The 21,273-nt window shown below is 35.9% G+C and overlaps 1 protein-coding gene across 2 annotated transcripts in view; it reads left to right on the top strand.

The window, feature by feature from the left end:
- Positions 1-21,273, top strand: part of SNX6 (sorting nexin 6) — a 29,914-nt gene that overhangs the window by 3,033 nt on the left and 5,608 nt on the right. For both annotated transcript variants that reach the window (XM_085061910.1, XM_085061909.1), the window contains exons 3-13: positions 2,781-2,885; positions 4,667-4,777; positions 6,329-6,450; positions 8,384-8,507; positions 9,754-9,849; positions 11,131-11,236; positions 13,655-13,730; positions 15,016-15,055; positions 16,216-16,302; positions 17,189-17,348; positions 18,394-18,479. In XM_085061910.1, coding sequence (XP_084918036.1) covers positions 2,781-2,885; positions 4,667-4,777; positions 6,329-6,450; positions 8,384-8,507; positions 9,754-9,849; positions 11,131-11,236; positions 13,655-13,730; positions 15,016-15,055; positions 16,216-16,302; positions 17,189-17,348; positions 18,394-18,479 — 1,113 coding nt within the window. The remainder of the gene's footprint in view (positions 1-2,780; positions 2,886-4,666; positions 4,778-6,328; positions 6,451-8,383; positions 8,508-9,753; positions 9,850-11,130; positions 11,237-13,654; positions 13,731-15,015; positions 15,056-16,215; positions 16,303-17,188; positions 17,349-18,393; positions 18,480-21,273) is intronic.

Below are 21,273 nucleotides of genomic sequence, written 5' to 3' on the forward strand. Positions count from 1 at the left end.
CCCTTTGAATAGAACAGGGACTTTGTTGGTACAGCATAGGAAATGGTAAAGTAACTAAATTAAATCAGTTTTTGTTTTGCAAGTCGCTCAGCATGGATGTAGATGACATATCTAAGCTTAAAATTACTATGCAATATTGTATGTATTAGACTTGGAGGGGGCAAGATAAAAAGGGACTATCCTATTTATTTTTTCCATACTTTAAGGGACTATGTCAGTTTTCATCTGTTTCTCTCTTATTTTATTTTTTCATTTTCTACTCTTTGTGACTAGAAAACCATCCACTGGTGGTAGTTTTATTTTGGAAGTAGTGATGCAGAGTTTGTGTAAGTTTGTTGTGTGATGGTGTTTGTGAATTCAATTTCCAGTAATGCGATGTGAATCGTTGTGTCATATGAATACATTTAAAGTCCTTCAACTTTCTGATTGTCTTTGACACCTTTCATAAATGCTTCATTACCATTGCAGATGAAAACATTCCCCGTTGGCAGTCAGTCTACACAGCATAATTTAACATATGATTAAACTCTTCAAAACTGTTACAAACTTAACTCCGTATAAATCAGACAAATAGTCCTTTAGAGTTGTATGTCATGGGTGAAGCTGTCATGTTTAGTTCTTAATTTTCTCAGCACAGATAGTACTTTTGTATCTGAAGTTGTGAATAGTGCATATGATCAGGCTGTACTGCACTGGACATGCGCTAATGACAAACTTAATCAGCTGTTATACTGAATTTCAGAATTTTGTATAGTACCACTTCAGAATAAAAAAAAAGGAGGTGGAAAAGTATTTTGGTAGAAATATTTGTGATCTGTGAAAAGCTACAAAAATACCATTTAGATAATCCAGATTATTTACTGAGATTACTCAATCTGTTAATGTATTCTGGGGGACCAGAGAAAAACAAACAGCACCGCAGACAGTGTAACCACAAAAACCTTTTTACACGCTGAAAAATGTGGTGTCATGACATAAGGGAGACATTGGTATGTCATTATATTTTTCTTTCCTAAATTAGATAGTAAGCACATTGGAAACTCAGTAGGAGCTAGGAGATTGTGCCTCCAAGTAGTGATCTGCAAGGAGCCACTGCATGATAATATGCCTTTGTGTGAGGCAGTGACCCCCTAAACCTTGGGAAAAGAATACAGAAGGCAATGCCTGGATCACGTGTGGGAATATGTTACTGTGCAGTCATTTTAATGATTTCCAACTTTGCTGTAAGGAAAAGTAACTACTACTAGTGTAAGAGCTATTGAGCTGCTATATTTTGCTAACCTTAGCAGAATATGCTAGACTGCATGATTTTGGTTTACTTTAATGCTCTAATTCTAAGATACATGAGTCTGGTTGCAGCTACACAGGCAGGAGTTGTCCGTGCAGGTTAACAAGGTTAACAGCAAGGCTACAGTGGGATCTGACCACTGTGATTTCAAATAAAGGTAATTTAGGGAAAGCAAGATATGGCAGCTGATGCTTCTGTCTTACTGTTTTACCAGTGCCTCACAGCATTACCTTCCAAGTCTGCTCATATGTAACCTCTGTAGTATGTGTTGAGGATTCTTAAAGCATTTTTGTACTTAAGTATGGACTTAAAAACAAAATCCTGAAAAAAAATTGCGGGGAAAATGTCCCAATCTCTGTATGGTAAAGCATTTTTTATACTGTAGAATGGGATATTTCTAGAAAAAATGCAGCATCAGAGAAAACACAGTATCTCAGTAAAAAGTATGCCTCGTGAGCATGATGTTGAAATGTTTTTGACAATGTGATTGGAAAAGATTTCAGAGTTAGCCTTAGTACTTGTAAAATCATTCCAAATGTGTGTTGGTCATGATGATGAAATTGTCATGGGACAAATTCCTCTAGAACAACAAGGGTGCAAGGTGAGGGGACTTGAATTTCCAGTTGGGGTCTAGATTAGGTTAATTGCCCCAAGTACTGTTGAATGAAGCCTTTGGTCCAGTTGCTGTCAAATATTATGGTGCTCAGATAATATTTCAGTTTTGCTATATTTGATCATTACCTCTTTTTTTTAAACGTGACTTCGGAATTATTTTGTGAAGGAGTTCAGGTTTCATGTCTTGTAGAAAAAATATGTGTATTCCTTGCACTTTTGCCATTTCTCATGCTCATTTTGAAGACATCAAAGTCTTGGGTTTGAGTTTTTTGCTTTGGGGTTTTTCAGAAAAATACTTCCAAGAAGATTTAGCTCTGTGAAGTTCAGGGTATTCTTTTAAAGCTTTTTCATTATATGATGAGACATGTTGACCAGAAGAATAGTGCAAGACAATGTGAATAAATCAGGTCTGTAACAGCTCTTGCTTCTTTGAAATATCAAACCACTTTTCTCCTTAGAGGTACCTTTTCAATGCTTAATATCTTTACAATTACCTTTACAAGTACATTTCCTTAGAGCAGATTGTCAGTTTAGAGGAGTGGGGGGAATAAAGAGAAAAACCTACCAAACTTGTTGTTGTCTGTAAATGTACTTTGTCTTGAGCATCTTAATTACTAGCAAGTTAACAATCTACAGAAATGAAAATACTGCACTAACAAGGAGTACTGTAGAGGAGATTATTATTTGTATGGTCATTTATGCAATAAGGAGTGTTACTGGAATTTCTTTTTCTGCCGGAAATAATCTTTTAATGTTGGGGGTTTTTGTGAGCTGTCTTCAGCATTGCAGGATCAGGGTTCATTTCAAAAGAAGGATAATGGAAATATAGTTTACCATTTAAAAAAAATTTAAGCTAAATGTATTTTTCTTTCTTTAGCTTAGAGCAATAAATGTAGATCTCCAGACTGATGCTGCTCTGCAAGTGGATATCTCAGATGCACTCAGTGAGAGAGACAAAGTGAAATTCACTGTCCATACAAAGGTAAAAAAACTGGGTTTGTACTTGCAGCAGTTCTTCATTATATACAAAGGAGAGTTTATTTAAACTGTTTATTGAAACAAAGTGTAACACAATCCAGAAGAAATGAGAAAGTAGAATTATCTCATGTTTAAGAGACTTTGTAGCTACAGTGCATAAGAAAAAGATGACTAAGAGTTGAGGTTAAAAAGATATTTAGAAGAAAGTGATGTTTGTTTTTTTGTATTGATGCACTGTCATGCCATTCCCATGCTTATTAATCAGCCTATTTGCAGATAGAATCTTTAATATACCTGAATATACTTCAATATAGTTTTTAAAATTGGATTTGATTTTATTATAGTGTCAGATTCTAAAAACATACTTTGTAATTGTATTACATTCAGGTATCATTTTTAATTACTGTTGTTTATGGTTTTTTTTTTAGATTTGAATGTTTATTGATTGCAGTGTGGCAGAATAATTAAAGTTGAATAAAATATCTGGACATCATTAATCCTATCTCCTCCCTCATTCTCGCCATTAAATTAGAGTGCATGAGAGCACATTGCTCAGAATTTGTCCATTTGGGTTTTTATTACAGAATCATTGAGGTTGGAAAATACCTCTTAGATTGAGTCCAACCATTAATCCAGCACTGCTGAGTCCACCATTAAGCCATGTCCCTGAGTGCCACATCTACATATGTTTTAAATACCTCCAGGGATGGTCACTCAACCATTTCCCTGGGCAGCCCCTTCTAAAACTTGTCAACTGTTTTGGTGAAGAAATTTTTTTAATATCTAATCTAAACCTCCTGTGGCACAGCTTGAGGCCGTTTCTTCTTGTCCTGTCGCCTATTACTTAAGAGATGAAACCAACCTCCACCTGGCTACAGCCTCATATCAGATACTTGAAAGGGGTGATAAGGTCACCCCTGATTTTTCTCCGGACTAAACGTCACCAGCTCCCTCAGCTGCTCCTCATCAGATTTGTACTCCAGAGCCTTCACCAACTCCTTTGTCCCTCTCTGGATGTGCTCCAGCACCTCAATGTCTTTCCTGTCACAAGGGGCCCAGAACTGGACACAGGACTGGAGGTGTAGCCTGGACTCACCAGTGTCCTGTGCAGAGGAGCAGTCACTTCCTTGGTCCTGCTGGCCATACTATTGCTGATACAAGTCAGAATCCCATTGGCCTTCTCGACTACCTGGGCACATGCTGCATTATGTCCAGCCACTGTTGAACAGCACCCCCAGGTTCTTTTCCTCTGGGCAGCTTTCCAGCCACTCCGCCCCCAGTCTGTAGCACTGTCTGGGGTCGTTGTGACCCAAGTGCAGGACCCAGCTCTTCACCTTGTTGAACCTCCTACCACTGGCCTCAGCCCATGGATCCAGCTGGTCCAGATCCCTCTGCAGAACCTGCCTGCGCTCCAGCAGATCAACACCTTCACCCAAGCTGGTGTCATCTGCAAACTGACTAGGAGGCACTTGATTCCCTCATCCATCGATAAAGATACTAAACAAAACTCCGTGATTAAATTGATAAAGATATTAGACATGTCTATGGGAGCAGACACTCCACAGGCAACCTGTGCCAGTTGATTGCTGCACTAATTAAGCTGAGGGTAGTTACTGCAGTATGAACTTTTGGGGACATTTTTGTTGTTCCTTCAAGGGTTTTTTTTGTTGTTTTTTTTTAATAAATCTTATATAGTAATGAAAAATATTGTGGGGTTTTGGTTTTGGTTTTCTTCCTCCCTACCTCCTTCCCCTCCCATAATTTTACCTCCTTTTACCCTTCTAGAGTTCCTTACCAAATTTCAAACAAAACGAATTTTCTGTTGTCCGGCAACATGAAGAGTTTATTTGGCTTCATGATTCTTTTGTTGAGAATGAGGACTATGCTGGCTATATTGTAAGTACTGGTATTCTTTTGGTTTATATGCACTTTTTTCTGTGGGCTATGTCAAAACTACTTGTGACTGCTTTTAAATGCAGTAGAAACAGCAGGTGTTCATTCCTTATAAAATCAGATCAACCTCTCTAATACCTAATTTTATGCAATTACGCAAAATTAATGGTTGAAGCAAGCTTGGAAGAAAGCTACAGTAGCTGTCATACTTTCTGGCCTTTTACTCCTAAGGAATGAGTAGTTTAATCTGTTTCCAAGTGTATTTTTAGTGCCACCATGTTAAAAGTGTGGGAGAGAGTTAACTGTGTGACTTGGTTGTATTGTTTTTGCAAGCTAATGTTTAACTTAGTTACAAGTTTCATATTGCCTTTGTTTTAGCTGGAATGGCAGAGTAAAGTAATTAGACTTTTCCAGTTCTCATAAAGATCAGAATCATTTTTCCTTAAATAAGAGGAAGGAAAAAAGAATCTAAATACCATGTAGAACTACAGGGAACCTCAATATATAATAACTTATTGTTTGAAGTTTATTTCAGGGCTTCAGGGAACAGAGGTCTCAAAACAGGCACCCTATGATGCTGCATATTAAAAATGGGTGCTGCTCTTCATACATTAATTGAAAATGGGAATATTTGTCATCTTGGTATGAAAGTTAGGTATTTGTTTTGTGTTTGGGAGGGGTGTTTGCTGATTCAGAAAGTAAACAGATATTTCTAATTGATTAGTGGTTACATTATAGTGAATGTAATCTGTGATGTGTCATACGATTCTTGAGCTAGTCTTTTCTTAGAAAAGCTTTTTGAAGTGACTAGACCTTCAGTGTGGTAATATCTAGTTTCAGATGGTTGACTGTCTAGATGCTGGATTTTTCGTAATATGTTAATGTAATGGGCCAATATCAGTATACTAAAATTTAAACATAATTTAGCATTGTTCTACCTTCCTGTCCTGACAGCAATTCAGGATCAATTTGACTGTGGTGTTTTCTCTTTCAATGTTAATATATTGTATTATAAGGTTAACCTAGAAACTTGTTGACTGAGGGCTTTGTTATTTCAACACATATATCTTTAATGTCAACATTGCTGCACAAAAGAGCTAGTGCCTGCAAACAATAGGGAATGGTTTTCTAGGTTTAAAGTTTTGGGGAGTTACAAATGGATGGTATGAAAACAATTGTGGAAATCTGTTTCTTTTTCTTTAAACAAGAAATAGTCCTTACCAAATAAGCTAAGCCAAAACTAATTAAAAAATAATAGTTTCAAGTTTTAATTCGTTGCCATGGGAAATGAAGTATTATTTGGTTTCTGTTGTAATTAAACTGAAGCCATTAGTTAAATCTTTAGTATTCTTCAAGGACACTTGACCAAAATTGGTATAGTAATGCAGCACATATAACTCATGAATGAGAGACTTTATCCTGTAATGAATGCTGTAATGAATGACGAAAGAGAGAAACGTGTATTAAAAAGCTGCAGGCAGTCTACAATTCCTGTCCTGTGAATGGGTGTTGTTTGACTGAGAAAATGAGAAATTAAATTGGATTCAATTCCAGATTCCACCAGCACCACCCAGGCCTGACTTTGATGCCTCCAGGGAGAAACTGCAGAAACTTGGAGAAGGGGAAGGATCAATGACTAAAGAAGAATTCACCAAGATGAAACAAGAACTGGAAGCGTATGTGGACTTGATTACTTTATTTATTTGTTTATATTCCAAAACTTTTAGTGCTGTTTGCTGTCCCCTGTTTCCGATTTCACTGTAATGGTTCTCTGTGAAATACAGACTTGAGAATCCAATTACTATATAACCAGGGTTAATCTCAGTGATCATGATCAGTGCCATTAGGAAAATTGTAGAAATAATTTCTTGGAAGATCTTCTGAAACAGGAAATAAATCAGCTTGTTCTTGAGCATTCTTTTATAAGAAAGAAAGTACTTAGATCCTTTTCTTCACAGAACATCTGCAAAGAGAGGAAGTAACCTCTATCTTTTTTAGTTCTGGTGTTCCACATTTTATAAGCATGACGAGACTAAGGTTGTACATGTAGTGATTGGGAGTAGGCAGTTGTGCATGTGGTTGGTACTGTAAAACATAGATGCCAACCTTCCTTTTTTGATACTCCTTTTATTTTTATTTTTTTTTGCACAAGGAGAATATACTTCCTGAAAATATTATTTTCCCTTACTATGAATTTAATTTATATTGAAATATCTGCTCTGAAGCTTCTTGTTCCATATTGAGTTACACAGTGAAGTTTCTCCTTGCTTCGTCCATTTTCTTTATCATGCATTCACTTCTTTGATCTTTTTCCTGTCATTGGTTTCAGTTTTCAAGTGTATATTTATGCTGCTTCTAGACTGCTTCTATCAAGAGCTCTGAATTGGCAAGAAAAGTACATAGAACTCTTAGAACTGCTGCTTTCTCTCCGAACTTCAGCTGCTGTGAGCGATTGTCTTAAAAAGCTCTGTATTAGTGATATGTACAACATAATTTATAGCAGAGTAGATATACACTTCATATGCAGAAAACTGGAAATTAGCAAAACACTATAGATTTTAAAGAATCTGGTTTTCCAGCGGCCCTGATCATGATTCTCTTGTGGTCTGGTTAGGGGTTGGATAACACAGAAAACTTTGGGTTTCTTCTACTGCCACCTCCATCCTCTGCATCCTCCTTTTTTGTCTTCACTGAATGACTACTACTCTCACTGAGATCAAACATCTCCCAACACTGGCCCTGCTGGTTTGCTGGTATGTAAATCTTAACCTCCTTGCACATAGTGGAAGGAAAAGTGTTGATTATAATTTTACTGTTTGACCTCAGAACGGGAAAAAGAGCCCTTTCCTCATTTTTAGATGAGTTGAATCTTACTCATTGAATTTGCAAAGCAAAATGAATTCTAGCAAACTTGTATTGATAAGAATGCCTTCCTCTTAATTAAATTGCAAGTGAGTAATTGCTTTGAAGTTGAGTTGGCTGAACTGGACAACTACGTGATTGTTACGGTTAAATATGATTTTTTGGTTGTACCTACCAAATGCAGCTCTTCATTTCACTTTTAGAACCACTTGGAAGTGAGACATCAATGTAAGCTTTGGCTCAAAAAGTCTGGGTGCTTTAACATGAAATAAAATACTGTCTAAACAGCTAACAAAACTACATGAACATATAAATAAGTAAGGAGGGTGCAAATGGGCAAGGGGATGGAGATGGGGAGGAAGGAATTTGCACATCAATACACAGTGCCTAGGGACTGTAGTCTGTACCTCAGTTTCTTGACTTCTGGGGTGCTGGGGAAAGGACAATGAAATGAGGTTACACTTTCAGCAAACCAATGTCTCTTAGGTAACCATAAAATTAGAGTGTATTTGTTGACTCTTTGTTAAAAGTCTCTCTGTAATGTGTTTGGGCTTCAAATTTCTCCCTAGTATTAACATTGCACTATTTATGTATGTCTACCTCAAACACTGGAGTGAAAAACTCCATTATATCAGCTTGTAATTTTGTACCCTTACTGAGGATCTGTTAAAGCTGCCCACTAGATTTATCTCCAACTTAATTGCTTCACATGAAATTCTTAATGTCTGTCTTATTTTTTGTTTTTAGTGAGTATTTGGCAATATTCAAGAAGACAGTTGCAATGCATGAAGTGTTTTTGTGTCGTGTGGCAGCACATCCTATTTTGAGAAAGGACTTAAATTTCCATGTATTCTTGGAATATAATCAGGATGTGAGTATTGAAAACTGAATTGCTGGCAAGAGAAATCAAGATGTACTTCTGTGGTAGGATGGAAAATTGATTAAGAGGGCATTACCTCCTGGAGCAAATTACATAAATTCCTTCATGCCAGACATATTTGTATTGTAAAAGTTAGAAATTTCATTTAGTCTGTAGGAGGTCATTTTCTGCCACCCAGGGAACAAAATGCACTATATGCTCTAACCTCAGCATCAAAAATATTACTGGAAATCCAGTATATTTTGGATTAAAAAGATGAGCTTTTGGTGGTGATTTCACATGACAGTATACTTTTCTACTCTTTGAATTTTTTACTTCTTTTTACTGTAGGGAAGAATGATGCAACAAAACAGAACACTAGTTTTTAGGATTTGGAACTGTGGTATAAATTCTGTTGCTAACAAAACTAGAGAGAATTTCTAATGAAATGTTCTGATAAGTAAAACCTTTTTGTTAATGATGTAAGTGAAAATGTGGTTAATTTTTTCCCAACTATTGGACTAGTGTGGCTATTCTTATGTAACATACTGAATTGAGATAATGGAGAGTACTTTTGGATTCATAACTCCTTGGTGGTGGAGTTAGTGGTTGCTCATATTCTGCAAAGTTTCAGTTACTTTTTAAAATTGCAGGAATTAACATTGAATGGAAGAAATTATTACAAACACTGGCTCAACTGCATACATACTTAATTCAAAATACGTTACAGAGGTTCCTCTGTTGCTTGATGTAGAAATGCTTAACAGGTTCAGGCACTCAGTTTACCCAAACTGGGTGAAGTTAGATAGACAGGAAGAGTGAGAAGACTTGAATCAGTATTATCCTCTGGAAGTCAAAGATCTGTCATTCACTGAAGAGGGAAACATGGTTATATTAACTCAGCTATAGTTACATCAACTCAGCTATACTGTGCATGATAAGTACTGTGTTATAGATAACTGAAATGTACAATGTACACTCTGTACATTTGGTATTATCTGTAGGTGCTAGAATGTTGCTGATATTTTGTTTTTGTAGAATAGTATTTTAGGTGATGAACAATCTAGTAAATGAGTTAGTCTTCATTCTGGGTGCAAAGTGTCCTGTCCCCATTAGGGCAGAGTATAAGAGTAAACAGAGAACAGGAAAACAGGTTTAGATATAGCAAGTAGTAGTATGTAGTTCTACTTAATTTTTTTTAAAAGCTTGTATTGCCTCCAGCAAATGAATGAACTTGATAAATTAATTTGTTTTTCAGTTGAGTGTTCGTGGGAAAAATAAGAAAGAGAAACTTGAAGACTTCTTCAAAAATATGGTTAAATCAGCAGATGGTGTCATTGTTTCAGGAGTAAAGGTGATTGCTGCTTAACATAGCAAGATTTAAAATGTATTAACATTGTTGTTGCCTTTTTTTTAATGAAGCGGAATTTTATATGGGTACAAAAATGGGACTTTTATAGTGATATCTAACTTAAGAATTAGTGGCAGACCATGGGAGAGAACTTGTGGCCTGGATGCAAAATAATTGAGAGCTTTCTTGTGGGCTTTCAGTACTCTTTCCCCTGTTTTATGAAATTAAGCTTTTTTTTAAAATACATAGATAATTGATAATCTGGTTGAGTTTTTTTGTTCAGGCTTGCCATTTTAGATAGTGGAAAGGAGAACTAGGTCTGACAACTGCTTCAGTTCAGGAGTTACTAAGAGATTGAATTTTCCCAGTCTTGTAGAATCCTTCTACTGTTTCAAGGCTGAGAGCAGCAGTAGAGGTTATATGATTTTTCCCAGTAGATATAGGAATGTAACTGAGGGGAAAAAAAAAAGTAATGAAAATTCAATTTAATTTTGACTTTTCTGTAAGCTACAAGATCACTTTTATAACAAACATAAATTCTGTAGAGGATGATTTTTAATCTCCTTTCTTTCTAGTGGTAACCTTCCGTTTGCTAGCAATTTTTACAAGAGTTAAAAGTTTCTAGGTTCGAAATCTTGATTTTTGAAATTGCTGGAAAGTGGATATAACCAGGGATTAATTATGACTTGGAGAAAAATATCAAGTCCAAATAACTACCAGTTTTGGAAGAACATTGTTCAAAACCCATGTTGTGGGCAATTCCATGGTATTGAGCATCTGTTATTTTGGAGGGTTTTTAAAAATAAGTATAAACCAATTATCTCAAATTGTAATACAGAAAATATTAACATTTACCTGTGTTTACCAAATTGAAAGAAGTCTGTCATTAAGATCAATGCTCTGAGCTAGGAGTTCAAATCATCTCATCTGTGACCACAGCCTCTGTGTTACTGGGTAACTTTTATTTATTCTACGCAGATATCCTTTTATTAAGTACTTGACATGTATGCTGTTTTTATGTCACCCTTGCTGACTCTTTGGTATTCCTTCATGTTTAATTATATGGACCTTTAAGATGCTTGTTGCAAATTCTTAATTCTTACTAAATTCTTAGTGAGACTTAACATCATGGTATAAGTGGAGAAGAAATCAGTTTACATAAATGGTGTTTTAGACAATAGATGCATTTCCTGTCACAGCAACAGTCAAATGTGCAAATTTACCCTGCAATTGCTCTGTAAAGGGAGTGAAATCCTGTTTTTAATTGTTCTCTATTTTTTGTAGGACGTGGATGACTTCTTTGAACATGAGAGAACATTCCTTGTAGAATATCACAACCGAGTCAAAGATGCCTCTGCCAAATCTGATAAAATGACAAGATCACATAAAAGTGAGTTTTTTTTCCAGAGTGAAAATAGTACTGGTTAAAGTGTACAGAGGTTGTTAGTGAGGAGAAGTAATTTTTAGTTTTCTTTTTGCATGTGAAAAGTGAATTTATTTCTCCAAGTGTAACCTTCAGAGTCTAAAGAAGTTCAATCTGACTTTCTAAGTTTAGGCTTTGTTGCAGTAGACTAGATGGAGTAAGAATAGCCTGGTGCAACAGTGAGGATACCTCGATTTTTCACTCTGTCTGCTTGAAAAGAAATACACTTGATGTATTAATATATCTTTAAGTCTGACTTAGTCATTTTGGTGTAGAGGTGGGTAATAGGGCAGTACGTGTGATTTTATACCTAGTGAAATTGTTCTTGATTGGATGTGGTTGGTTCCACTGAGTGCAGTTTCTTGGCACATTAGGCACTGCATTACCTTGCTAACAAAGTTACCTTTGCTCATAGCAAACCCCTGTTTGGGCCATTTGTTCTAGACTAGGTTTCCATTTTTTAGCTGTTTAGAATGGAGACTGGAATGTGTACATTCAGTAGCCTGGTTTGCAGGACCCCTTTTCTTACTGAGACAAGATTTTCTACTTGACTATTGATTTGTCTTCCTGAGCTGAGTGCTAGCTAATGTGAAAGCTCTAGGTGGTCTTCGCAAGTGCCGTTCATTTATTTGAGAAAATGAAAAATCTTTGGGTTAGGACTACGGTGTTTGATCTAGGATTACTGTGTTTTGAGAAGCTTGGAAAAATTGACCTATGTTGCCCTTGATTTTAAGTTTTTGTTAAAACAAAATGGATCTACCAGATTCTGTCTGCCTCCTTGAAGTTTGGGTCTGATTTACAGATACTGTCTTTCCTGTCTACAGTAATACAGTTTGCATAAAACCATGTCACAAAATTTTTATGAATCTCTATTGGTAAGATCTCTAAAGTCGATATTGAATGAGACATTAAACCAAGAATTTTCTGAGTTTTTCAGATGCTTCTCTTGCTGTTGGATGAAGACTGAGTCTTTTGTAGTTTTAGTATCGATGCTAGGAGATGGAGAGAGTGAGTTATGGCTCAGTGAACTTATTAAGGGGCCCTGTGTCTGCATTCAGTTCCCACCTGAAGTGGTTTCTGGTGGTTTTCGGTGCTTTCTTTAAAATGAGATCTGAACTTCATAGTAACAGTGCCAAGATTTATTTGCAGAATGAGAAAGACTACTAAGTTGGTTGTAGAACCAGGACAACCCTTTGAAATGAGGTTGTAGAGGATCTGATGGGAAAGCATTGATCAAGCTCATGAGAAAGCTTCACTGGCTTCCAGGCTCAAATCACATTGAATATTTATTGACAACTTTCACCAACCTGTGAATTGGGACAAATGGCACCTTTTGAAGTTCTGGCTAGAGGAGTAGAGCAATGACCTGGGAAGCCTCTTTTGGAAATGGGCAAGCTGTAGTTTATAGATGATGTGATCAACAGAGAGCTGCAGGGCTTGCAGACACTGGCTTGCGATTTCCCTGAGAAAATCAATTTTTGTGTTGAAATGGGAGGAACAGAAGGGGAGATTAATAGGCTCCTAATACCATTCTTTGCTATAACCAGCTGCACTGATGATGTATGGAGTAGTGAATTGCGTGGAAGTTGACCAACTCAATCTCTTAAGGTTGTGTTCTTAAAAAAAAGTAATTCAGCTTAAAGGCATATAAACTTCAGAAATAACAAGGAAGTGTATTTTCCTGTTCATTGCTTGGATCTTTTAGTTTTCATCATTCATTAATACTTGAAGCTCTTTGAAAAAGCTATTTGTGCAAAGATTTTATTTTTATGATGATTATATAGCAGTACCTCAGTCAAATTATGCAGCTTTCTTACAAATACTGCTTATAATTTCATTGTTTAAAGTGATTTAACACTAATGCTACTTCAATTAGTGACTGCTTGTTGAAGAGGTAAGGGTTTCCTGAAAACTAGGCATGTGCTAGAAAATGTGTTGTGCAATTAGTGCTGTATTTTTGGTAGCTTGGGGTTTGTTGTCAATTAATTGACTGCTCTCAAGACTTTTTGTTATTGTTAAACTGTGATTTTATTTTTTCCAGATGGCTTTAAAATAAAATTTAAATTCAGACTTTAACCATTGACTTTGTACATCTTCCACCAAAGTGAAACCTAACAAAATTGCACAATAAATTTACCTAGCAGGTTTTACTTGCATAAAATACTCCTAGGTAAATTACAGGCTGCGCAATTTGGTGAAAGCACCATTTTTATTGTGTGAAGCTGTCCTTCCTAAAAAGTGATATGATAGCAGTTTTATTTCTGCTTTTGTGTTAAAGCATGTCCTTTTAGAAAAACACCTATTTTTGAAGAAAGAGAGGAACTTCCAAATTTTCAGAAAGAAGAGGAATGGAATAATAAAACAAGTGCTTGTTTGTTTTTCCAGATGTGGCGGATGACTACAATAGAATTGGTTCTTCATTATATGCATTAGGAACACAGGACTCTACAGATATATGCAAGTAAGATACTGTTAATAACCTATGGGGTAATTTGCTATGTGGCAGTCTTAATAGTGACCTGCTGAGATTGGTAGCTGTTGTTAGGAGAAAATCAGAATTTATTACACTTGTATCACATTAAGATAATTTCTTCTCTAGTATTTCCTTTCTTTAGCAGGCTGCATTTAATACTTTTGCTTTGATATTTGTCTGTGAAAACATGCTGTTTTCTACAGTCTGTAGAAAATGACGCTTGAGGTGGAAAAATCCTCATAAAAATAAGAAAAACCCCACTATTCTTTCACCTTTTTTTTTTAACATTATAAATGCTTCAACATGTGCAGCAAGCACAGGTCTCAGTCTGAGTGTATGGATTTTTTTGAGTGTACCAACATCTTGAAAAATAATTGTGCTGTTCTGGCAAGTTTACTGCCCTTAGGAAAAGAAAGGAATCTACAGAGATCCCCAGCCAGAGCTTTGAAAATAGAAGGGGGTCTCTGTGTACAAATGTTGGTTCTTTAATCTTTCAGAGAATTTCTTAAAGCTTGGTGTATCTGAAAATAAAACCTAGTTAACTAGCTTAAAGATGTCAGTGCCTGTCAGCATACACACGTAGTTTGTTAATGTGATGTTGGTGTCAGTGTTAAGACAGGTAGGACATAAATATGAAAGTTAACTTATTAATTTACCTGTATTACAGTGATACACTTCCAGATGTGGGGATAGCTTGTATATCAGATACTTTGATAATAGTATTGATTTTCATTGTAGTCCGTTAGGGTCTGTGAAAAAATCACGTGTCCTCTGTCAAAATAGTATAATTTGACTATATTTCAGTCTGCTCTAAGACTGAAGCCTTGTATTGTCTCCTTGCAATGGAGATGTTGCCACACTGTCACTCAGTATCTCTGAATTCCAAGTAGAATGTATGTCATGGTTGCTGTATGAAGAAAAGTACATTCAGATTTGCATAAAGGACACTTGATAATAGTGTAAGACCATTGACTGGGGTGCTGGTGTTTCAGGTTTAATTCACAGAAGCATAAAGAGTCCTTGAGGAGCTGAGCAATTATTCTTTACTTAAAAATATGTCTGTTATGCTTTGTTTGTCCTTTGCCTTTCTTCCATTACAAAGTTCCCAGATGTTTGAAGTTTGAAACTGGTATGTTCTCTGAATTTTGTGAATTATAATTCTAAGCAGTGCCTTTGCAGTCTTTATTGCCAGATGCAGATTATTGTGTGAGTTCTAGAAAGTAATTAGACTGTTCAAAACAATGTTGTAATATGAACTGTTTCCTTTGCACAGGTTTTTTCTGAAGGTGTCAGAGTTATTTGACAAAACAAGGGTATGTACTATGAAATGGACATAGTGTGTCAACAGGGCATTAATATGTGAATTAATATGGGTGCTTCTAGATGGAGCATTTAAGCAGTGTAGTATGGAATGAGAAAGCATAACATTTCAGTCATCTGTTTTGTAAAATGATGGAACCTTAGGACTCTTCAGTCTACTAAATGTTTCTAGGCAACCTCCTGCAATGCACTAGTAAAGGTGCTAAATGCATAGAGATCTTCCACATGTGTTACTGGGAATCACAGAACTTGTTATGGATAAAAGGAGGAAATGCAATCCTTAAAAAGAAAATGGTGGCCACGCTGCTTTTTTTTTCTGAACCCAGGATCTGTTTCTGCAGTTATTTGGCTCAGAAATACTATTGCTTATGCTTGTAACCAGTTTTTCAAGTATCTTCTCTTTTACGTTACTTGTTTGGCTCGATACAGAGAAGATGTATGTCATGTATCAGGAAAACTTCCAAATTAAAAATGTGTGCATTTCCTAAACAGACAATTGTATCTGCATAAACACAGACTTTAAAGGAAATTAACAGAATTACTTGCTTTGACTCAATATGTTGAATTTTAAATTTTTTTTTTTTAAATTGGGGTTTAAAAAATGCCCTTGCAGATTCTATTTCTAATCTGTTCCAAATACAAGCAAATTAGTTTACTGGTTTTTTAGTTTACTCACTGCATGCAGTTACACAATTAGTCTGCAAAGGTGACTTAAAAATTTGGATTTTTTTAAAATTTCAACTACATAAAACTTCTTGTGCAACTCTTAATGTAAGTTTGTTTCTCTGCATTTTTAATAGCATATGATAAATATAATTGTTATTGGGGGAAAAAAAAGTTTAATATAGAAAGCCAGTTGTCAATCACTGCTTGCTCAGTAGCTTATTGCTTTCATTTTAATACAAAATCCTAACACTGCTTCTCATTTTGCATCCTAAAGTACCCTGTCATTAATGCTTGATCTTTGAATCAAGTGTTTGAAAAGTGAGAAAAGTGAAGTGTTTGAAAAAGACCATCTGTCATGTACTATATATTTTACGTTGAATTTGTATCATGCAAATGAATACCAAAAGTCTGGATGTTTTTAAGTTGATCCTTTTACTTACTGGTTTTTTGTTTGGTGGTGGTTTTTTGTTCCATTTTGTTTTTCCAGAAAATAGAGGCTCGAGTGTCTGCTGATGAAGATCTTAAACTTTCTGATCTTCTGAAATACTACCTTAGGGAATCTCAAGCTGCTAAGGTGAATTTATGGGGTTTTGGTCAGTGAAATTGTGTCTAACATTAAAAACAAAGGGAGAGAAAGTGGTAAGGGATCATCAACGCACAGTATAGATAGTTTAAAATGCTGCCACCTCTAGCCTGCAGTTTCTCTTTTAGCTGTAAAACCTGTGCCTCTGTTTAATACAAGGAGTAACAAAGCAGTTGCTGATGTGGGACTGACTGTATGGATCTGAGTGAGCCACTTGTCGAGGCCAAATTATGCAGTAATGAAAAACAGTGGAAGGGCTGTTCGTGTGTTTGCAGTGTGTTTGGTGCTTGTAATTGCAAGCAATTCTGCTTTTTTTTTAATATTAAAATTGGGTATTCCATATAATCTTCTAGTGCTGATTAAAAAAACCACATGGGCTGAATTTGATATTCTGTGCTTAAAGAAAATTTCATTCTTTCTGTTGTTTGATGTGAGATGATTAAATAACACCACAGAACGAGCAAGAAAATGTCTGTAGTTAGAAGATCACAAACTTGTGCAAAAAAATGTTACTACTGTTTCTTGAGCTCTGTGTGTATTTGAAATACGTAATCTAAATGTAGTTTATTTCTAATCTAAGAAGCTGTGAAATTTCCTGTGATTTGCCTTCTTTGGCTTTTTGGAGTTTGGTCTAAGCCATCTGTTGCTAGCCTCTGTCAGACAAGATGGAGACCAAACAGTAGTATGTTGTGGATCTGATCTGGTGTGGGCATTCCTGTGACTTGCAGGATGAAGTAAAGTGAATGCAAATAATTTAGTAAGAACTGAAATACAGTAAGAAGGACTAAAATTAATTTGATTTTTTTAATTTCTTGGAATATTAAAAAATCCTTGGGTAGAGTCTTTTAAACTCTGTACAACCTTTGTTTTTTAATAGGATCTCCTATATAGAAGATCTAGGTCACTAGTGGATTATGAAAATGCTAATAAGGCATTGGATAAAGCAAGAGCAAAAAATAAAGATGTGCTGCAAGCTGAAACTACTCAGCAAATATGCTGTCAGAAATTTGAGAAAATTTCTGAATCGGCAAAACAAGGTATTTGGGTGGTCCTTGATCCTATGCTATTACTTGAAAATTAACATATTTTAATATGTTATTAATGAGAATTAAGGTAGTTAATGAGAATAGATTTTTGTACTGTTTCCTAAGCAGGAATATTATCTTTTAATTATTATTTACTTATTTTAGAAAGTTCAAATTCTATTTTTCTTTGTCTCCTTATAGCTCGGATAGGAAGAGCAAAGTCTAAATGCAAATTACTTGTTAAGCTTTTGGTTTTTCACATATGTAAAATAAGATACAAAATGATAACTGTTATCACTAATAGCAAACAAATATTTAAAGTTATTGTTAAAACTGCCCCTTTGGTTTTATGCTTTCTTCTCTGAAGGCACCAGTCTGTCACAGATATGATACTACATTAGAGAAGGGAGAAATTATCAAATAAGATTTCACTGTATTACATAGCTAATAGAGAAACGGAACCTTATTTATATGTTACTTTTCTTCTGGAAACTTTGTCTTTTTTAGGTTAGTACTTCAGAGAGTTAGTGTTATATGGCTCATAATTTGGGGCAGGTTTGTTCAAGGTTTAAACACCAATCTCTTCTGTTTTTATCATTTAAGAGTTGTTTGAGCTTGTAAGTCTGGTTAATGATTGCTATAAATTAGTGGAGAATGAGTGATCCTGTTAGCCATACAGGTATATGCAGAAAGCATGTTGTTGTTCATCCTAGTTTTAGCTTAGTGTATTCCCTAGAGATTTTTCATGTATCAGCCTTGAAAGAACAGGGCAGATGGAATAAGGGAAATAAATGTTAAAAGCATCCACTTGGCAGTCATTTTTCAAAGGGCTTTGTGTCCCCAAAAGGTTACCTTGAGGTGAGGATCTACAGTGATGGTTTGCCTTCTTCCAGCTGTGTACCAGTATTTTTGAACGCAAAATGTGCTGAGATTACACTTGAGGTTTTTCTTTTTTCCTTCTCTCACCTTTTACCTCTTCCATCCTGAAGGAATGTCTGTTAACAGCTGAGGTCACTAGCAGGGATACTGTTAATGAGTCCATTTTTATTTTCCATAGAACTGATAGACTTTAAGACAAGAAGAGTTGCAGCATTCAGAAAAAATCTGGTGGAACTAGCAGAACTGGAATTAAAGCACGCTAAGGTAATTGTGATCCTTTTTGGCCTATATTTCAAATGATTTTGAGTATTATATGCTTGATTAACCAAAATGGCTATATTTGTTGTGTGATACACAGTTCAGCTTTCAGGAAGGTGAATTTTAAGTTAAGCATTGCCCAGAAAGGTGAACTTATTTTAATGACAGAGAAAACAAAAAAAGTATAGGTAAAGTATTTCTGAGAGACTGGTAAGCTGGAGGTGCCTTTGGAAAACTCATCTCCTGGAAGACAATTTTGCCTTCAGTTTTATGTTTGTTTGGCTGTTTGACATTTACAGCTACAGAGTTTGAAAACTTGCCTATTTTTAGAACTTCATCTCACCATTTCACTATGAGATAGGAAGCAGTTCGTCCTGTTACCCGTATTTTGGGACTTGATGTGTAGTATATTGAGCATGAAATCACACTGGCCTGTCTGGTATGATGAATGTGCTTTTTGAACCTTTTTGCCTTTAAACTCTAAGCTGTTAAAAAAGAGGCATGTAGCAGATAGCCTTTTCAGGAAAATAAATTTTTGTAGGAAAAGAACTTTAAGGGGCCTGTACTGTCCTTAAATTTTACAATGTATTTGATTTCATGGACAAGTGCAACAGTCTCTTATTTGAACAGTCTTATACCAGGAGGCATCTCTCATTCTTGTCTCAAATCTGAAACTGTGTTGGTTAGGAAGCTGTGAATTAACAGTGAATATATCTGTTGAAAGGATTTGTTAAGAGGTGTATTGCTGCTTTACACTCTTTTTGGTAGTGTTGACAGCGTAATTCTTTATTCTGCAAAACCTATTACTTGTAACACTAATGCACTATAAAAAGGATTGTTTGGGGGACTTTTTAAAAAAATCTTTTTAGGTATAAATTCAGCTTAACAAGATTTATATTTTGCTGGTAAAGCAATCAATAATGTGTGGAACACGTGACTCCTTTTTCAGATGAACCTTGAAATAGTCTTAACAGTCTTATTTGCAAAGGTTTTTATTGATTTGCCACATTGTGCTTTAGTAAGGGAATGAATCCACACTGCTTCTGTCCTGCTTCAGTCATTGACTCTTCATCATCTCTGGTAACTGACCCTTGTTGAAGTCTCCACATACCTTGAAATGAAATGTTTACACAATGTCTCTGTCTGCTTAAGTATCCTTAAAGAATCACTTCTTTTAACTATGCAAGTCACAATCTCGGTGTAATATTCTCTTGAATTTTGACAGCTAATAACTGCAGAATGCAGGGGGAAGATGCTTAATTTTTGTAGCTTTCAACTTGATATGTTGTGTGTCCTTAGTTCCCTGTGTCCTCAGTTTACCTGGAAGTGTTTGAAGTTTTTTAGCTTAGTTTGTTGCCACAGCTTCTGTTTAATACGCAGTTCTTTGGATAGTCTGTCTGTGACTTACCTTGTCTTAGTAAATTTACCAACAAGGAGTACATAAAGCTGTAATAGAAGCTTTGAATTGTAGTTCTGTTTTAGGAAGTAATTTTTTTTTTGCTGACCCTTTTTGCCTACTTCATTATGGAGCACTACATTCACTAGACAGTTTTGAATATTTGAAGCTTTACAATAATGAAAGGTCATTTTGATTAAGAGTGACAAATCTTGAAATGTTAACAAATATTGTAACCTGTTGAATGAAAGGGTATTCTGTTTCTCACTAAGTTTGAAAGTTCTCTTTCTTTCAATGCCACTGTTGCATATTTAAAACAAGCTAAGCTACTGCAGATGGATCAGTTTGGTTGTGTTTTTCTTTCTGTGAATTCTGAGTTGGATTATAGCTGAATTTACAAGTGCAATAGATTGTATTTTTTAAGATTATATAATGGGGAATGTTCTTATTAATGCTATAAGCAAGGTATTTAAAGAGAGTCTTATGGGTAGGTTTCTATTAGTCTGTACAGAGTTTTGAAGGATGAAATGGTTTGGTGGACACTTTCTGAGCTAGTTCCATAAAAGGGAGAAAGAATATATTAAAAGACTTATTTGTTGGGGTTTTTTTTTTTGAGGTAATATTGTGCCCTGATGTGTGGAGAGCAGTGTTAAGGGAATATGAATGAAATGCAGATCATGAACAATGCTCCCATTTCAAGGATTAGGTAGCCCTGTTTTTGACTGGGCTAAGCTGGGCTGTTTCTAGACACCTAATTCTTCTTGAAGTACAGACAGAAGAGGACTAGTAGAAGCAGAAAAGAAAGCTTTTTATTTTTTGTGTGGGCAATCAATTAAGTCAGATCAAAAGTCCCCTGCTTTTAGGTTCTGGACAAAATGCTTGAAGCTGTGGCAGTCCCTCCTGTATCTGTGCTGTTGCACCTGCTGGAGGCAAGCAGGTGAAGTTTTAGTAGTACCAAAAGTGCAATTGCTTGGTCAATAGTGTGTGGAGCACAGCAGTGACAAAGTTTGCAACATGATCTGTTTTCTAAGTCTAAGGGTTTGCTTCCAGCAAAAATGCTAAGTGGGGAAGAGGTCTGGGGGACAAGAGATACCCACTGCTGCAGGCTTTTGGGGGAAGCCTTCTATTGTGGGCTTTCTTTTCCTGTAATGAGTGCCTCCAGACTAGATGCCATGCAGATGCGTCTGTCTCTAAATCAATCTAGCCATGTGTCTTCTGGACTTGGAGCTCCCTTGCACAAAAAACATGGAGGTGGAATACAATGTAGCAGTGGGTGCTGGAACTCACCTGAGAGGCTGGCTGTTGGAGGAATTCAGACACAATGAACAGCTTGACTTGCTGTTTCAGGTTACTTGCTCTGTGTGTAAAGAAAAACTCAAACACCAAAATACAGAGGTTGCTGCA

This window comes from Lichenostomus cassidix, chromosome 5 (assembly GCF_008360975.1).
Source record: "Lichenostomus cassidix isolate B80296 chromosome 5, HeHo_3.0, whole genome shotgun sequence".
NCBI classification, from domain to species: domain Eukaryota; kingdom Metazoa; phylum Chordata; class Aves; order Passeriformes; family Meliphagidae; genus Lichenostomus; species Lichenostomus cassidix.